The sequence below is a fragment of the Chinchilla lanigera genome, unplaced genomic scaffold (genome assembly GCF_000276665.1).
Source record: "Chinchilla lanigera isolate Chin_1 unplaced genomic scaffold, ChiLan1.0 scaffold00024, whole genome shotgun sequence".
In the NCBI taxonomy this organism is placed as follows: Eukaryota; Metazoa; Chordata; class Mammalia; order Rodentia; family Chinchillidae; genus Chinchilla; species Chinchilla lanigera.
In genome coordinates this window covers 7,127,844-7,146,317 of record NW_004955425.1, presented here as the reverse complement: position 1 = coordinate 7,146,317, position 18,474 = coordinate 7,127,844, and the positions used below count along the sequence as shown (strand labels likewise).

At 36.5% G+C, this 18,474-nt stretch overlaps 1 protein-coding gene across 2 annotated transcripts in view; it reads right to left on the bottom strand.

Annotated features, from left to right (window-relative positions):
• The window catches only part of Prkg1 (protein kinase, cGMP-dependent, type I), a 1,159,533-nt gene that overhangs the window by 189,550 nt on the left and 951,509 nt on the right, over nt 1–18,474 (bottom strand). For both annotated transcript variants that reach the window (XM_005385906.2, XM_005385905.2), the window contains exons 6-7: nt 9,162–9,239; nt 2,314–2,408 (exon numbers count right to left, since the gene is read on the bottom strand). In XM_005385906.2, the coding sequence (XP_005385963.1) occupies nt 2,314–2,408; nt 9,162–9,239 (173 nt within the window). The remainder of the gene's footprint in view (nt 1–2,313; nt 2,409–9,161; nt 9,240–18,474) is intronic.

Here is an 18,474-nt window from a genome sequence, read left to right as displayed (position 1 = left end):
AATCAATTAAACCAAAGCACTGCTATTAATGCTTCAGACACACTTATCCCATTGTTCTTGCCATTTTCTAAAGCAGTTCTGAATAATTCTTATTTTTTTGGTACGGGGAATCGAATTCAGGGCCTCATGCTTGCCAGGCAGGTGCTGTGCCACTGAGCTATATCCCTGGTTCTAAAGTAGTTCTGGAAATTTTTTTGGTCTTTATTCATGCCATTGTGGTTGCCCCACTGTCCTGAATTTATTTAAAATGTTTACTTTTCATAGTCATTTTGATCCTGAGGAGAAACCAGGAGTATCACAGGGCCAGGTCTGGTGAATAAGCTGAATAAAGACATATTGTAGTGTATTTACAAGCCTGCCTTCCTATGTTCACTGTTTTTTGTTACACCTTGTAAAGACAGTCACGAAGAGGAGTGGCAAGAAAAATGGGGTGAGTGTGTTCAAAGCAAGGGGGAGTGCTTTGAGGGAGGTTTGACGGCAATATAAGGTTTGACGGCACTATAAAAGACTTCTAAAAGTTTCAACATGTACCATATATTTTGGTCACCTCTTGTACTTTGTAGCCTACCAGCGATGGCTAGTGAAAAGAACTGAATAGGTGCAAAAGAAACCCCTGGCACCAGAGAGCTGACAAGGAAAACCACATGTCAAAAAAGATTCCGTGTAGGTGGAGTGCCATAAACTTAAATTTTAGTATCAGAGCAAAGTATGGCAGCATTTCCGCAAACCTATCTTCAAAGACTTTCCTTGAAATACATTCTAGAAAGGTATTTTTTACCATGGAAGTCTTCATTAATTGGCACCAAATTCTGTGATAATAAACCACCAAAAGCTCTGTTGATTTCCAACTGTGAGTTAGTTTCTGGCTTTCTACCTCTGATCTCAATTAGAAGTAACAGTAAATGAGTCTGGTTTCTTTGGGTTATCTCTCTTGTAAAGGACATTGCTTTACATAGGGGCATTAAATGTTGGATCAATGAAATTGTGTGGTATTCTTTAGAGCTCTCTACATATTCAATAAGCAGAGGAAAGAAAGATTATGGTAACAATGACAAGTTTATACCAAGAAAACAAAGTTTCCCTATTTCATTCCTTCGCAGACTTACCCTGAATCTGCTATTTCTTCCAATTCTGACACTGGGAAAATATAATTGCAAATATATTCCATCAGATAAGGATCAAAAGAGTTCAGTAAAATAAAAAAGAAAGTTTAGTGAATTTAGTTCTGGATTTTCATAAAGTAATATGGCCTCAATAAGATGGCTTATTGAGATACATTTGTTTCATTTCTGGAGCTATAAAATGAGAAAGAAAATAAACTCTTCATCGCTTCTCTGCCTTTTGGCTAAGATCAAGAAAATGAATTCTTCTATCCAACTGTGGCTTTAAAAATAACAACTCTTTGAACTATTTCTTTATAGAAATGCTTATAATTTAATTTTTAAATGAATGCACAGTTTGAAACAGAAGCAAAACTGACTGTTACAATATTTTAGGAGTAAATTACATCCTATTGCATCTGGAATCTGATGCAAACATAAATGTTTATTGGTTATTTTTAATTCCAGTGGTGTACATACATATAACATGAAATTCTGAAAATCATATCTATATTTACTGATAACTGAGATATACTGCCTATTTGAAAATGAGAGTAGGATCCTAAATATATTTCTCATGTATTTTGTGAAATGAAGGGTAATAGGTCAACTTCTTTTTCTTACACGCTATATGGGAAGAAATCTCAAGTTTCTTCACATTTAGTTTGCAAGTAGATGTTAGTCATTTTGAAGTACACCTGTGCTGGTGCAGCCTTCAGAGTCCACGCACAGTGAATCCAGACGTACATTACCTCCTCCTCCCACTTCTCCTCCATCCCCGTCACCGTCACAGCAATGACAAGACTCACCCAGAGGTGGACGCTAGAAATGCTTCACTGCATTCCCATCCACTACTTCACTAATAAGGATTTAAGGTCTCAAGTAACAAAGTTTCTGTGATTCCAAGTAAAACTACTGCACAAAGTTAAATTTAGCAGACTTCTCTTTCGGAGTCATTATGGAGATTTAAGTTAAAGAACATAAAACCAAGAATGTTCCTACTGATATAGCAATGCTTTTTTAGAAATTTATCAGTCTTAGAGCCTATAAACAAATGAAAGTCTTGATGAAAATGAGAAAAAATTATTGTCAAGGGTTTGGATTTGGTATTGCTACAAGCACTAAAGAAAGTACCTGTCATCCAAAGAGCTCAAAGTTTAAGACAAAATTATATAACACTTAAATGAAACCATCCGACAGGTGGTCTACTCACCCCTGCAAGGCCTTCTCTCCAAACCAGTCTCCTTTTCCTAAAGTTCTAAGAAAGATTGGGTCTTCACTCGGTGACTCTTCACGGGTGACATTTACCTGCAAAGAGAAACAGTGAAATCCATACCCCAAATTGTTAAAAGAACACTAATTGATAGAGTGAATTAAATTTATTACTTCCTTTTTAACTTTTGTTTATATTGCTTCCTCCATTTTCCTTGCAAGGATCATCTTTCTACACATTTCTGAATGAACATCCTAGCTTTTCTAGGATATTCCAATCTCTGTCCCTAAGAAGAACTGATTGTTCCGTCAAAAGCCCATTGCATTTTTATGTACCTTCCTTGAGGGCTCTGTCTGACTCTAGCTTTTATGATCCACATCCTTCAACCAGCAAGATGTCAATTTTCAAAAGTATGCAAATATATATTTTTCTTTTTTACCATAATGAATAGTATGCTCTTCAAAGAAGAAAGTATTTCCTTGGTATTTTGTATAATTTACAACAAGCATGCACTCAATTGTAGTAGTAAATTATTTTAACAGAAAGTTTCATTACTAACAACATATTCTGGCATCTCTATGTGGGTCATACTCCCCAGACAGTAAACTGACAACATTTTCTTACTGCCTGAATAAAAGCATAAATAGAGTAAGTTATACCTTTGTTTTAATTCACTTCTGACTCAAGCTCTACTAATATTCATAATACTGTCTATGTATCATCCATAAATGATAAATAGTTAAAATTCACCAACCCAGAAAATGTAATGAAGTGCAAAACTACTTTTGTGAGACAATGTCAGACACTTAAGCACATTTAAAAATACTGCGTTTCAGGTTTCTAAATCTAGAGATTGGATGTCAGTGACCAGAATTTTTATAAGTGTGAAGAAGATCTGTGAAAGGTGGAAGGAATTTAATTCCTCTTCTTCACTGATCCATTTGATTACCCCTCTACACAATGTTTCAGACTACGGAAATTCATTCTTAACTCTACGAGTTACCACGAAGCTAAGTCAAAGGGACACTCATTTGCATTTTGATGAGGCGTTTATAGATGTGGAAAGTTCAGTAGGGAGTCTTATTTAAAGTAAAAGTTACTAGGCCCTTATTCTTGGGAATCTTATTCATTCATTTTAATTTAAGTAGCTACTGTTCATGTCTTCTGTCTGTGTAGTCTCCTATTATATAAATTTCTAAAAATCTATTAATTCCTCTGGATAAGTAAATGAGCACCGCTTCCAGTTTTATTTTTATAATTTGTATTATGATGCTATTAACAATACTCCAATGGACATTTGTTACGTCTTCTGGTGTCTATAGGTAAGTCTTTTAGTAGTGTCAAATGAAAAACTTACAAATGATGAACAAGTTTATGAATTATATGCATTTTGAGTTTTACTAAGTACTGACTCACTCCTGATGCAAATGTACATTTACATCATCAGTGAATGGAAGGTTATATTATACTACACAATCATCTGCACCTGTGTTGTAAGACACTGATCATTTTTCAGGAAGATAAATGTTAAATGGCATTTTAATCTTATAATTATTAATATCTACCAGTGGAACACTCCTGCTCCTTTTCATTTCAGATAGTTTGGTGTGTTGGTCTTTTGTTTTTTCATTATTAGGTCTCAGATAAAATTCCTTTAAAAAGTACTTGAACATTTGTAATTAATTACATTCTTGATTCTCTAAATGATATTGATACTTGGTTCTCAATGATATAGAAACTTGGTTCTCTAAATAATATTTAAATATCTTTAATAATGGAATATAGAAATATGGAGTTTTAAATTATCATAAAATAAAGTTGGATTTTTTTCTTGTTGTAGTACATATTTCTATGGATTAAACACATAGATGCATGTAACTCCTAGCACAATTAGCTATAGAATAATTCCATCACTTTAAGTAATTCATTCATGCTACACATTTATCCTCAGCAACCAAAGGTCTGTTCTGCATTAAGTGGGTTGTATCTATTTGAGACTATCAGGTAAATGGAATAGCACTGAACTTCATCTTTTCAGACTATTTTTTCTTACTCCGCATAATGCCTTTGAGACTCATGTAAGTTGCTGTGCAGTTCTGAAATTCTTTTTATTGCTGAATAATATTCCACTGATTGAATATAGCAATTTTCTTATCCAGTGATCCACTCATTGAAGAAAATTTAGTTGTTGGCAACTATTAATGAATATGCTAGAGGTACAGACGCAAAGTTTTTATGTGCACTGCACAAACACCACAAATTATGATTCCTGGGCAATGTGGCAAATGCTTAACCTTATAAGAAATTGCCAATTTGTTTTTCAAACCGTTTCCCATTTTGCGTTCCCACCCTGCAAGATACGAAGGCTGCAGTTGCTTCTTCATCTTCATTGGCGCCTCATATCATCAATTTCCTTTTTTCTTTTTAGCCATTCTATTAAGGATGTAGTAGAGCCTGAGGTTAATTTTCAATTTCCTAACGATTTTTGAAATTCTGAATCCTTCATGTGCATTTGCCCTGTTTGTACCTTCTTTGATGATTCCTTTGCTGATTCAAGTTCTTCGCCCATTTTTTAAATTATTCCATGTTCCTGTTTTTTTCTTCTGATACCAGGAATCGAACTCACGACCTTGCACTTGGCAGGCAGGCACTTTGCCACTGAGCTAAATCCCCAGCCCCTCCATGTTCTTTATCTAGGCTCAATACCAGTCCTTTACCAGAGGTGCAACTTGGAAATATCTCCCAGATAGTAATGTATCTTTTCATTCTCTTACTAGTGTCTTCCATAGAATAAAAGTTTATAAATCTGATAAAACCGAATTTATCCTTTTTTATTTTATGGATTGAACTTTGGTTTTTTTGTTTTGTTTTGTTTTGTTTCTGGTACCGGGAATCGAGCTCACGACGTTGTGCTTGCCAGGCAGGCGCTGTGCCGCTGAGCTAAATCCCCAGCCCTAGATTGAACTTTGGGTACCAGGCCTAGGAGATATTTGTATAACCCCAAGTTATAATTCTCTTCTAAGAATTTCCTGCTTTATACTCTACTTTTAAATCTATTATCAATTTTGAAACTTTTTAGATAAAATAGGAAAAGAGGTTCATTCACCTTTTTTCTTGTCCCAACACTATTTGTTGAAAAGAACTTCCTTTCTTCATGAATTACTTCCATTCAATGATTGGTTTTTGTTTCATCATTCAGTGTAGTAACCATAGGAATGTTATAGATGCATCTTAGAATTTTTACTGTAAATGGATGTTGCACCTATCAAATTCTTTCACTTACTTGGTTGACATAATAATGTGATTTTTCTTCTTTAGATTATTAATATGATGGATTATATTGAATGATTTGACATTTTCAATATTTAAATTATAGTACAGTACCTATATCTTCAACATCTAATACAGTCACTACTGCATACATGTGAATATTTACTTATTGCAGTGTGGCTACTGCTGCTGAGAATTTGATTACTTGATTTAAATGAGTTAATTTTTATTTAGACCCCAAATGAGACTAATCGCCACTACACTAGACTGTATACACCTAGAACATTTCTAAAAGCTCAGAAAAACAGAATGAACAATCATGATCTAGCTAGTTACTAATTTTAATAACACATCTCTCTAAAAATTTTAAAAGAAATTAAATTATATCATCTTCAGTTGTTCCTTCATCACCAATTACTATACCTTTTTCTTGACTTATTATAATAGTTGGGATGTCTAGTATTACACTAAATGAGAGACGATGATAACATGCACCTTTATCATGAGTGTTCTTGGTCTAAAAGAAATGTTTCTCATGTTCCCCATGACATGTACACATGCATGTACATCTGTAAACAAAATTTCCATACAACAGTACTGTTCAAATTCAAAATACCAAGTACTGTGTTAAGCCAAAATGTTTAGCCATCATGTTTAAAACGTTTTACTCTGAAAATAAAGCCATGTGCTTTTATGTGGCACTTAAAATATAAGGTGTTTTCAAATCACACTTTCTTCTAATGGTAGTATGCAATGCATATAGACTACAATCAGGAAAATCCAAATGCATTTGAATTATTATCAAAGTTCTGAAGTTTTATATACCATTCCTATTCGATTTTCGTTTGACTTATTTATGGTATGGGGGATGGTTTTTGAATGCACTATCACTGCAGGGTCTTTGCTTCTCACCAGTCTCCCCCGTACCCATTTTTGATGGAGGAAATCGTGTTCCTAGGCAAGCGAGTGTACTGAATAGAGAACTAGCTCAGCTTCTGGAGGCAGTACCAGGTACTTCTTGCAACACCACTGTAAGCACTTTGCTTGTGGCTTAGAAAAATCACTTTATGCAGGCTTAATAGAGGAATATATGTATGATTTCAAGATTTATTTCATAATGGTTCTGTCTGTGTGAATGTGCTTAGTGAGATAATAAAAAGTTATTTTATACATAAATAAATAAAACTGAACAGGAGAAATCCATCTGTGGCTCTCCCGCCCCCTGAATTGTGTTTCCTTCCATCTAACAGAATTTTCTAGGAAAAAGTCCATTCGGTGATAGCAAGGAAAATATTTTCACCAGAGTTATCTTTTTTAAATTTTATAAATGCATAAGAAAACAAGTTTACATCAGTATCCCTAAAACAAAACACACACGTTTATAAGATTCAGATTTCACAAACTATTTTTCTGTTAACCTTACCCAACTCTATTATTATTCATATCTTTTTCCTTAAACTAGACTCTGGTATGCTCATCTTCTACTGCTTATAATAATTCTAACATTGTAATTAATATATTAATTGACATAATTAAGAAAAATGGTTAACCATGGGAAACTGAGGAAAAACCCGTGCCTGGTTTAAAAGAAAACCCTTTGAATGTGTCAAGAAAGTCTAATATATTATTTCTCCCTCAGAGTTACCAGATTAATTGAAATATTATCAAAAGAGTTGGTTCCTGGGGTATAATTGTCATGCTGCTTCTAAATATGCTACAAAACTAATGCACTCATGTTCAGCTGAAGCTGGTTACAACAATTACATCTTTCAGGCCATGCTGGAAATTTGCAGTAATCAGGTGGTCACAAAAGCTCATCCAACACCCATCTTAACAGATAAATACATCACTCCATAATACATCACTCTGTAAAGAATTAGCAGTATAATGAAAAAATAATTAGATTCACAGGACATAAGTCCATTTGTGACCAATCAGCTTATACCCATGAGGATTTTCAGTTTTCCCTGGTTTTTTAGCAAATGTGAGCCATTTAATGAATGATAAACAATAACCTACCATGTAAACACAACAAAATGTTTCCTTATCCCTTAACACTGGAAAACAAAAGACACAGTTTTCACCATAAATGTGTGACCTACCATTTCATGCTATTATCTAAGAAGCCAGTCCCTGACTTCTATTTCCATCCTAGGCTTTCATCTGTCAGTCAAACAAGCACATATAAAAGTATAAATATTATTTCTTATTTTAGTGGGACATGCCATGGGCATAAAGATTGACTTAAGCATTTTTTATTAAAAACTAGTCTAAAGAGGAATATCTAAAATGTAATCTTTTTTTTTTTTTTGGTTTTTCTCCGGTACTGGGAACTGAACTAACGACCTTGCGCTTGCCAGGCAGGCGCTTTTGCCGCTGAGCTAAATCCCCAGCCCCTCTAAAACGTAATCTTAAAAGATCATTCATATATCATATTTACTATGGTTCTGAAAACCTTCCTGTATGGGCAATAGGTACCAGATGCAGACATTTTTTTCAACTAGAAAAGATAAATTTATTTAACTTTAAAGTAATAAGGATAAACATTAAAACTGGCATATAAGTCCTCTCTATTGCATCTCTCTCCCTATTTCTTTCTATACTACACTTAGAGTATTCAGCGTAAGAATGCTTTTTAAATTCATGACAGAGCTGGGCATAGTGGTGCACATCGTAACCCCAGCATTCAGGAGGCTAAATCAGAAGGATCATTATGAGTTCAAAGGCCATAGTGAGTTCAGGCCAGCCTAAACTACAAAATACAACCCTGTCTCAAAAGAACACAACAAAAATGGATAATTTATGACAAAGAAAAATAAGTTCAAGTCGCAGACTACAGTACAATGACAAATGCAAAAGCATGGCTTTATTGTTTGAGAAATTTAAAGTATTTTAGAGACATAATATTAGATTTGTCTAGATAATTTTCCAATTTACTTACTCTTTTGTCTTAAAATAGAAATTATAATAGATTCATATTGCTAAAAACTAAAAGAATCCAAAAAGTATCATATAATTTTTCATTCACAGTCATTGCTTACTCGATTTCCTCTCTCCCCTTATAACTTACCACTTTTAATAGTTTCTTAACATTCACCCAATATTTTTTATAAAACTACAATGCACCACAAACATACTTATCTCTGGATTGCTCTCAGAATATGAAGCAATTTACATAGGAAACTATAAGTTTCAATGCAAATTCAAGCCCACCTGACTTCCCAGTCCAGAGGTCTCATTACAGCAATGTCACTGCTTCTAAAGACCACATGGGTCTTTAAAAGTGCCCTTACTGTTCTTTGTTCTATAGATTTAATACAGAAAGCTTTGATTTATCAGTGGTATCAACTAAAATGATTATTACCATTCTAGCTACTTACTGATCTTCAAAGTTAAACTCTTCCTCCTGCATCTTCTCTCTTTTGGTATTTATTTATTTTTTTGCAAACCCATTGCCAAAGAGGTCTCTGTTGGACAACCCAGACAGACAGCGCAGGACTTGGCATAGGCGCTCCTGCAGGCGCTCGGACCAACCCCATACTGCCTTCATTCTTCGCATCGGTGCCCCCAAAGCTTACCGTCCCTTTGCTGATGATAAAGAAGGTGTCCCCTCTTGCACCTTGCCTGATAATGTACTCCCCATTTTCATAGTGGGTCTGAAAAATAGAAATAGTAACACAAAATTTAGGAAAGGAATTATTTACCAAAAAGCTCAAATTTGTCAAACATCAGGCCCCAGGGTTATAGTTATCCAAATGAAATTTTACCCAAGCTGAAAAGCCATCACACTTTAACAATGGAGGAAAGTCAATAAAAGCTGCAATTATAAAGATACCACATCTTTAATGCTTATTTTAAAATTCTTTGTGAATATCATTTTTCTGGATGATTATATTCATATCTTTAAACTCACTCACTTCAACTGTTTGATGAAAATATTCTTTTTTCCTATCAACTAAGCATGAAATAAAATAGCAAAGATGCTAATTAAACTAGTCTTTCAGTACTATTTTGTCAATTTCATTTGGTTTCAGTGTGCTCATAATGATAGCCTTTTTTTCCCTGAGAAGTTACCATGGCATCTAAATATCTTCATTTGAATGCAGGTTGTCTTTTATTGTGGGCTATATGGCTCTGGATATTTTTTAAGGCACCGCTGCATCCCTCAGTGTCCTTGCTTCAGCAGTTTAGGTTCAGCATTGTGAAACAGAATGTCTTAATTTTATGGACTGAATTCTGGTCCAGCATCTGCCTAGAATAAACCTAGCAAGGTAAAGCTGCTAGAGCATAATCACAACCAGTGGGTCAGTGTCCTGATCTGGACACTACCACTTGATCCATTCCCAGGGGGAACATTCCACCTAAAATGAACAAAAGTAATTCCTATAAGGAGAGGTAGAAGAAAGTGTGTTGCTGGACAAGCAGAAAAGTGAGCAGAAAAGTGAGCCAGGGCCATCTGGCCCCATTTTTCTCTACAGCTTACGATGGAAACCATATCTTTTGAAAGAAAACATTACATGTGACTTAGGAGATAAATTTGGTGGTTTACACACAATATCCATTAGACTGTTATTTGTGCTCGTATTTCAATACCATTTTTCTTAACACAATTCTAGTCGCTTAAAATTCTCTCATTAGTACTTCACATTAGAATAGCTATTATTTTATGAATCTAAAAAGTTAACATATTATACCTCATCTGTTATGTATTACTTTTCATTCACAAGTAATTCATTTTTCTTGTAATAGTTTCCTAAGTAAAAAACTTCTTATTTCTCTTTCTCAGTCTCAACTACATTATGGTACATACAATCAGGTATATACCTTTAGAGACTATTTTACTATATTTTAAACAAACACACAGAGATAATTATTTCAAAATAAAAGCGAGAATATACATTGCATATAATTAAATTGATTTACTACATTTAACAAGATTTTTATGATCCGTTTTCATGTATTGATGCTTAGAATGGACAGATCTTTACAGCATACAGATCTGAAAAACAAAACTGCAATAATCCTCATCCATGTATTCATTCAAGAAACACATTCTAGTGTCTTTAAGTCAGGCCTTCTTTTAGACAGTGACGATCCCAAGATGAATTAGACAAAGTCTCTTAATAGATCTTCCTTTGAGGGTAGAAATAGTCTACAGTTGTACTGTCTGATATAGTAGCCAATCACCACTTGCAGGTACTAAGACTTTAAAATATTTTTAAATGTATTTAATATTCACTCATTTAAATTACAGTAATGACACGACTAGTAGATATCTAAACTTAATAGCACAGGTGACACAGAGTTACAATTTGTAGCAGTTAGGCAGCAGAAGAGGACCCTCTTTCATTTGTTTCCTGATGTTTCCTTCCACACAAATGAAATCCAATGACGCCTGCCTGGCAAGCGCAAGGTCGTGAGTTCGGTTCCCGGTACCGGAGAAAAACCAAATGAAATCCAATGAGTAAAACTCAGACTTCCCTCTTCTGCTTTCATCACTCTGCACTAAAAGAGATGGTATGACTGCTCTGAGTGATAGACTGGAAAGTAATCATCTATGTAGCCTCAGCTCCACTTCTTTTTGCTTCACTGGGAGAGAGTTTCCCACAGAAGCAGGACCTCTCCTGCTTCTTTTCTAGGGGAAGACTCTGCCTCATCACAGGGATATGTGCCTCTGTCTCAGCTTCTGAGACAAAACAGACAATTCTGCCCCATGACATGGTCCAGTTTGGAAAGTCTATCTGGCTCTCACATCTACTCTAATTCAGATTTTGTAATTTCCCAATAGTGCTACTATTTTAGCCTTATTTATCTTTAACTTTGTTATTTCTTTCAATTGGTTCCTAATATAAGACTGCTCAGAGGCACCAGAATAACCCAGTGTGCATCATGATATACATCTGGGATTGTGTGAGAATCTCACTGCGACAAATAAAGTTTCATAGATCAAGTCAATTGAAATCACTCTGCTATCTACAGTATTCCAAAGGCTTCTGGCTATAAATAACATCATAAGCAACTTAATACAGACTGTAAAGTCTTCTGTAATCTGACCCCTATTCATCTCCCCATCCTTGTCCGCTCCTCTCTCACCCACAGTCCTTCTATTGCAGACACAATGGCTTTCTTTGTGTGCCTTGTAGTGCCAGGCTCAATCTCCACTCTCAGAACTTTGCATTCAACAGGCCCTACACACACAACACTTCTCCAGAAGCTTTTGTTGGCATCTCCTTGTTGTCACTGGGGCCTCAACAAGAACAAGGCCTGTCTTTACTCTTTGAATCATTACCCGTCCATTGGCCTTGGTCCTGTTTATCAGGGCCATGTCTTTGCTGAGGTACTCATATGTATTTGAATGCCTGAGCCTAAAGTATAAACCATCATGACCCTCACGGGATATGGTGAACATCATAGAGACAGAACATCAAGGAGGTCTATGCCCCATCCTGGCCAGCTATATGTGATCAGATTCTGAGGACACAGAATGTAACTTTATCTTAGCTTCAATCCTGCTGGAGTTTGATTGCTGTAAGTTCCCACACTGCTGACAAAGATAAATGTGAAAACTCCTAGGGCAAAAGTCCTGGGATGGAACATGCTTCACTTAGAAAATCAATTTATAACTTGCATATGGAAGAATTAAACCAATAGGCTGGCTGAGAGGAAGAATTGCAATGCGTACCTCTAGGGCAGCTTGGAGTTGACATGAAGGTATCAACAATAGGTGCAGATGTAGCTTCTTAAAGAATTAGTTGGGTTGTAACCACAAGGAATAGAAATTATTAGCATATTTCCATTCTTATGGGGTCTTAAAGACCAAGGAAAGACATAACTTTATCTGAGAGTATGTTTCTGTGTCCTTGGTCAGTTCAACTCATTGAAATCCATCATGAATTCTGTTAGAGGGCTGTAAGCAGCATTATTTTTAAGAGAATAGAAAATATTGAGTGAATCACAAATAGTAAGGGTAGTTTGCATATAATGTAAGAGAGGGAAAGAGTCTTCTTGCCACCACTCCTCCCTTTTGCTCTTGGTGCTTCTGCTATCTTCCCCCACCATAAACAGTTTCCCTCTGCCATGTGCCACTCTGCCTTGGAGCCAGCCAAGTATGTACTGAAACTTCCACAAACTGTGAGCTAAATAAACCTTTCCTTCCTTAATTTTGGGTGTCAAGTATTTTGTCTCAGCAATGACAGAAAAGTAACCAAGGCACCATGTAAGTAAGTGACACTTTGACATTTCTCACCTCTTTATTTCATTATCTGTCTCTCTGGTTTTCTCCTTTCAATCTTCCTTCTGACCTTTCCTGAATTCTGACAAAATGCAATCATTTGTATTTATACTTTTGTATATCCAAATACTCAATTTTCCATACTAACATTCAGCACTTCTCACAGTACAAGAAAAGTCTACAGGTTTTGTCCTTTCCCCTGAGTTCTTTAGAAGCAAGATCACATGATTATCCCTTAAGCCTCCTGAATACCTTCAGAATTTATGAGTCAAAGACATCTGTTGCCCTAGCAGCAGCCTGCTGTACTAGCTGAGTCCTTACCCTGAATATCAGATAAAGGGGAAGAAAATCTGAGCTGAAATTCCACTAATGCTTGGATTTTGTTTGATGTTTAACTGAGCTTTTCCATGACATCACTTTCAAAATGAATTTTCAATCTCTGTCAGAGTCTTTTAATGGAACATATTTACATAATGTAATGACTTGAGAGATAGCAAAGCAGACCCACAAAATGCTAAAACTCTCTAAGAGGAACAGTTCCTTTCAGACCTATTCATTTCACAAGAGACTAAAACTGTTTATAGAGTAGACAAGCAACATTCTCATTCCACATAATTAAACTATAACTCAAATTTAACAATTTGATCTATAAAGGCAATTAGCATTAGTAGAACTTGGAAATTGTTTGCCCTGGCAGATTATGAAATGTGTCACGGGGAAGCACACAATTTAGTGTTTCAGAGTCATCATCTGAAGTATAAATAAGTTTTGAAATTTTGATGAAAAAAAGAGTACTCAGAGAGAAAAAAGATTAATCACAGTTTCTCATGAACCCTATTACAGAAATACTGGAGCAAGTCAAAAGTACATACAACTTATTTCATATTTTATTTCTTTAGGATTTTAAAATAAACATTTTGCATTTCTTTTTGAGAAAGCACTATTTGGTTTAAAGGGTATCTTCGATGATTGAGGACAATAAAGAAAAGGAAGCAGAGAACATTTAGACTACACACTAGAGGAAAATGCTCCTTTGGCATTAGAGGATGTCATTCTTATAGTGAGTATATTTTATTTCTGTCTAGATGGCTTTGAGAGATGTCTTGTTCAGAGCTGAAGTTACAGAGTCATTTATGATCCTATCCCATTTTATTCCAAATGTAACACATCACTAATGCACTGGGGTAAGAGTGAATGCTTCTCAAGAATTAGGAGACAGAGAAACGCTTCTTTCAGAGGGTAAATCAGTGTATTTGCAGGTGTTAATAACAAACTGTAGTACACAAACTATTTGATAACTAACACTTTAAGGGTACTCAACGATTGAAAAAGACAAGCTGACACAGGGTCCTGAACACTCTAGTTCCTTGGAATGTTTAGAGAACTAGGAAAGAATTAGGGAATCAGTCGCTTGTACTATGGCAAAATTATTCGCTAGTAAATAAAGCACTATTTTGATATGTTAACAATTTATCCATACCCATTGAAGAGAAGCCATGAAAATATCTTTCTCTACCTTCATATCCCCAACAGTTCCCTCTTCAGACATCTTTTAAAGGATCTGATTTCAGGATCAACATTACTATGGAAATCACAGTTGTAATGATAGAATTAAGGGAGGAAAAGCAACTAAATCTGTAGAGAGTTGTTGGATTGTCTCCATGACCAGATGTCCTAGCCAGGTACAGCTAGATAGACTGTGGCAATGTAAAAAACATGTGTGTGTGTGGCGGGCGGATATGGGCTAATAACATGGTTAGCTTCGGAGCCATGTGCAGAATTAGTAATGCAAACTTCTAGGTATGTCTGGGTAGGTCATGGTGATGTGTCTTTGGGGTCTGTTATAATTTATATAGTACCTAGATGTTTATAGATATTTATGACTTCTGTCTCAATGTCTCTTCAAACCCTCATGCAGTCTTGGGGTGGGCTTCTATTCTAGAGTTTTGATTATTCCACAATCCAACACTGAGATTATGGGTGTGAGTGTTACACCCGCCCTGGCCCTGAATCTAAAGTGTGTGATGCTGGGATTAAGTATGTGACCCTGGGATTAAGGATATGTGATTACTAAATTAGTCCATTGATTGATTTGACATAGTTCTGGATGTGGATAATGAGAAAGCCCACTGTGGGTGTGGGTGGCACCACCCAAAGTTTGAGTAGCCTGGAGGGGATAAAAGAGAGAGACAGGCTGCTGCTGCTGCTTTGCTACTTTGTTGCTTTGTTGTCTTCTGACCACCATGAAGTATTTCTTCTCTACAGTGCCCTCTGCCGTGTTACCTCGCCTCAAAGCCAACCAACTATGTACTGAAACATTTACAAACTGTGAGCCAAATAAACCTTTCCTCTTTTAACTTTGAGTGTCAGGTATTCTGTCTCAGCAATGAGAAAAGTAAGTAAGCCCACTCACAGGCTTAGTGCTGGGGCTTTAGGAAGAGGATTGGATCGTGGTTATAGCTGACTTGCTGGTAGGAGGTTGGGATTGCTCAGGGGAGGGCAGGTCACTGGAGAAATTATATTGAGGGGGTGTTATGGTTTATGTCTGCATGTTCCCCAAATCCTCATGCAGTCTTGGGGTGGGCTTCTATTCTAGAGTTTTGATTATTCCACAATCCAACACTGAGATTATGGGTGTGAGTGTTACACCCGCCCTGGGGCTGATAGTTTGCATACATTGTAAGGGGAGGGAAAGAGGCTGCTTGCCACCACTTCCCTCTTTTTGCTCTTGTTGCTTTTTACTATCTTCCACTGCCATGAACAGTTGTCTTCTGCCATGTGCCACCCTCCCTTGGAGCCAGCTGAGTATACATAGAAACCTCCACAGACTGTGAGCTAAATAAATCTTTCCGTCCTTTAGTTAGCCACCAGGCATTTTGTCTCAGCAACAAGAGAAAAGTAACCAAGACGGGGTATCTTCCCCCTGGCTCCTATCTTCTCCCTCTGCTTCCTGGCTGTTATGATGTGAGTAGCTTTCCTTTGGCCAAGACCATCCCCATGCCATTTCTGTGATTTGGTCTGCCAGACATGGACCAAAAATTTTGATACCGTGAGCCAAAATAAACTCCTCCTTGAAATTGCAGGAGTTGAGTATTTGGTCCCAGTGATAAAGAAAGTGACTAGGACAGGTTCTATATCTGGTCCCTCTCCTCTTTTTCTCTGTCACTATTCCCCTGTTCTATCTCAGGCTACCATGAATTAAACATCTTAACTCTGCCACATCTTTCTGTCATGATGTTCCTGCTTTGCAATCAGCAGACCATGAATGAAATCCCCTAAAAACATTAGCAAAATTAGACCTCTCCTGTTCTGAGTTGTTGGTGTTGTATGTTGTGTATCAGTGATGAGAAAGCAAATTGATACAGGCAGTTGGGAATGGGAGTGGAGCCACTGCTGTGACTATAGTTGACCATGTAGTTCAGAAGAATTTTGAAAGTGGATTTTAGAAAGGTTTGGAAATACAAGCTATAGAAGCCTGAGAATCTTGCAGTAGAGCTTGATCCAAGATTCTATTCAAAGCTCAGATAACCAGAATGCTGTTAGGAATATGGACAGTAAAGGCCAGGCTCAGTAGGTTTCAGCTGGGAAAGAGGACTCTTTTGGTAAATGTACAAAAGGCCCTGCATGTTACACACTGCCAAAAAATTTGTCTATATTTACCTATGTCCTGAGAGTTTGTGGGAGACTGAAGTTAAGGATGATGGGTTAATTTCTTTGGAAGTGGAAAAGGCAGCCCAACATTCAGGCTATGGTATAGGTACTGCTGGAAGCTTCTGGCCAGTCTTACACTGAGAATTAGGAGTGAAAAACAGGATAGAAAAATTTAAAACACTTAAATTTTTGCCTGAAAAAAATGTAATTTGGGGGCCAAAGGACATGTGGTTGCTGAAGAGATTACCACCATTCAAAAGACACCAAGTGTGTTAAACAGAGACAAAAGGAAAGATATCTTGATTGTATCTCAGAAAATATCAAACACCACCCACTCCATCTCAGGCTTACATGTGCAAATATATAAGGGTTTCCTTTGAGAAGACAGCCCCTGGGATGCTTGCTTGAAAAGGGCCACCTAGAAAATTGGTTGCCTGGGACTTATTTCACCTAGTCCAATCATCTAGTCATTCAGAGGCCACTTAAGTTATAATCCAGTGGCATCCAGCTACTGCTCCAGTGACCACAGACCTTGGCATTTTGCAGGGATGCTGGCTTTACCAGCATGTGAAATGCAAAATTTGTAGCAGCTGAATGTGCTATGTATTTCAAAGAAATACTGGGAGGCCAAGCAAGGAGCCTCTAAAAGGGAAGTCTGTAAAGCTCTGAAAGTAAATCTGAAGATGCAGTGAAGAATCCAGGAATACAGGGATGTTAGGAATATGGAACATACGCCAAAGGAAGCTGAAGGTCATAGTGAAGAGGTTGCCCAAGCTCTCAGGAATTCACATTTTACCATGTGACAACAATATTACACACAGAGCTTTAGGATTTAATGTTTACTCCACTAGGTTTAAGTACGGTTTTTGCTTTACTTTTTTTCTATCCCCCTTTTGGAATGGGAATATTTATCTTGTTTATTGTATTGGGAAACATATAACCTTTTCTCTGAATTTTACAGAGGTTTATAGCTAAAAGTTGGCCTTCAATTTTATAGAAGATTTTAAAATTGGACTTTTGAGCAATGGTGGGACTTTTGAGACTTTGGGAAAGGAATTAGTGTATTTTTCATTATACATTGGACAATTATATCATAACAGATGGAATTATGACCTTGTAATTATGTTTACTTTGGAAGTAAGCATGGTTTATAGAGATATGATTAGTGGACAAAAAGTGTACTTGTGCCAATTAACATTAATTGTCAATTTAACTGGACTAAGATATTCGTGGAGATGATTGGATCTTGGTGAACTATACATCAGTGGATTAACCTACTAATGCTCATAGGGGAACGTGTATTAGAACTTGGGGCTCAGGTGGAGGTGGGGCACTAGTGGCATGCCGTTGGAGTGCCATGCATTACTGATACTGTCCCCCTGTGCTCTTCCTTCTGCTGGCCATGAAGTCAGCAGTCACACCCTTCCACCATAATGTTCTTACTTTGCCGCTACCTGGCCGTGGCTGAGACCTCTGAAACTATGAGATAAAGTAAACTTTTTCTCCTTTAAATTGCATATGTTGGCATTTTTCCCACTAATATATGTGGCAACCATCCATGTAAATAAGGACTTACGTTCCATGCCACTGTCTTCAACCTCCTGTACCCACAGGTACTATGCCCTGGTATCCACTAGTAAAAACAAAAGCTAAGACCTTTGGCATCTGAACAACCACAAGGATTGCTACTTACTTCACAGAGATACATACAATTCATCCAGTGTTATAAGCACAGATTTTTCAAACACAGTTACTATGGAAGCCCTGATAGCTTGTTTATTTTCATTTAGTGGTACCACAAGGGGTAGAAACTGAATTTTTTCATCTTTATTTTCTTACGTCTAGCAAGGGAGAAAAAAGAGAATATTTTTAAAAGAAATGATTAGTTGGAATCCCACTAATTCACATGAACACAGTATGAAAATATTTTATAATTACTATAAAAATCCATTTTTACACTCCAATGGCAACTGACATAAAAGATAAAAGCTACTATTAATTTAATGGTT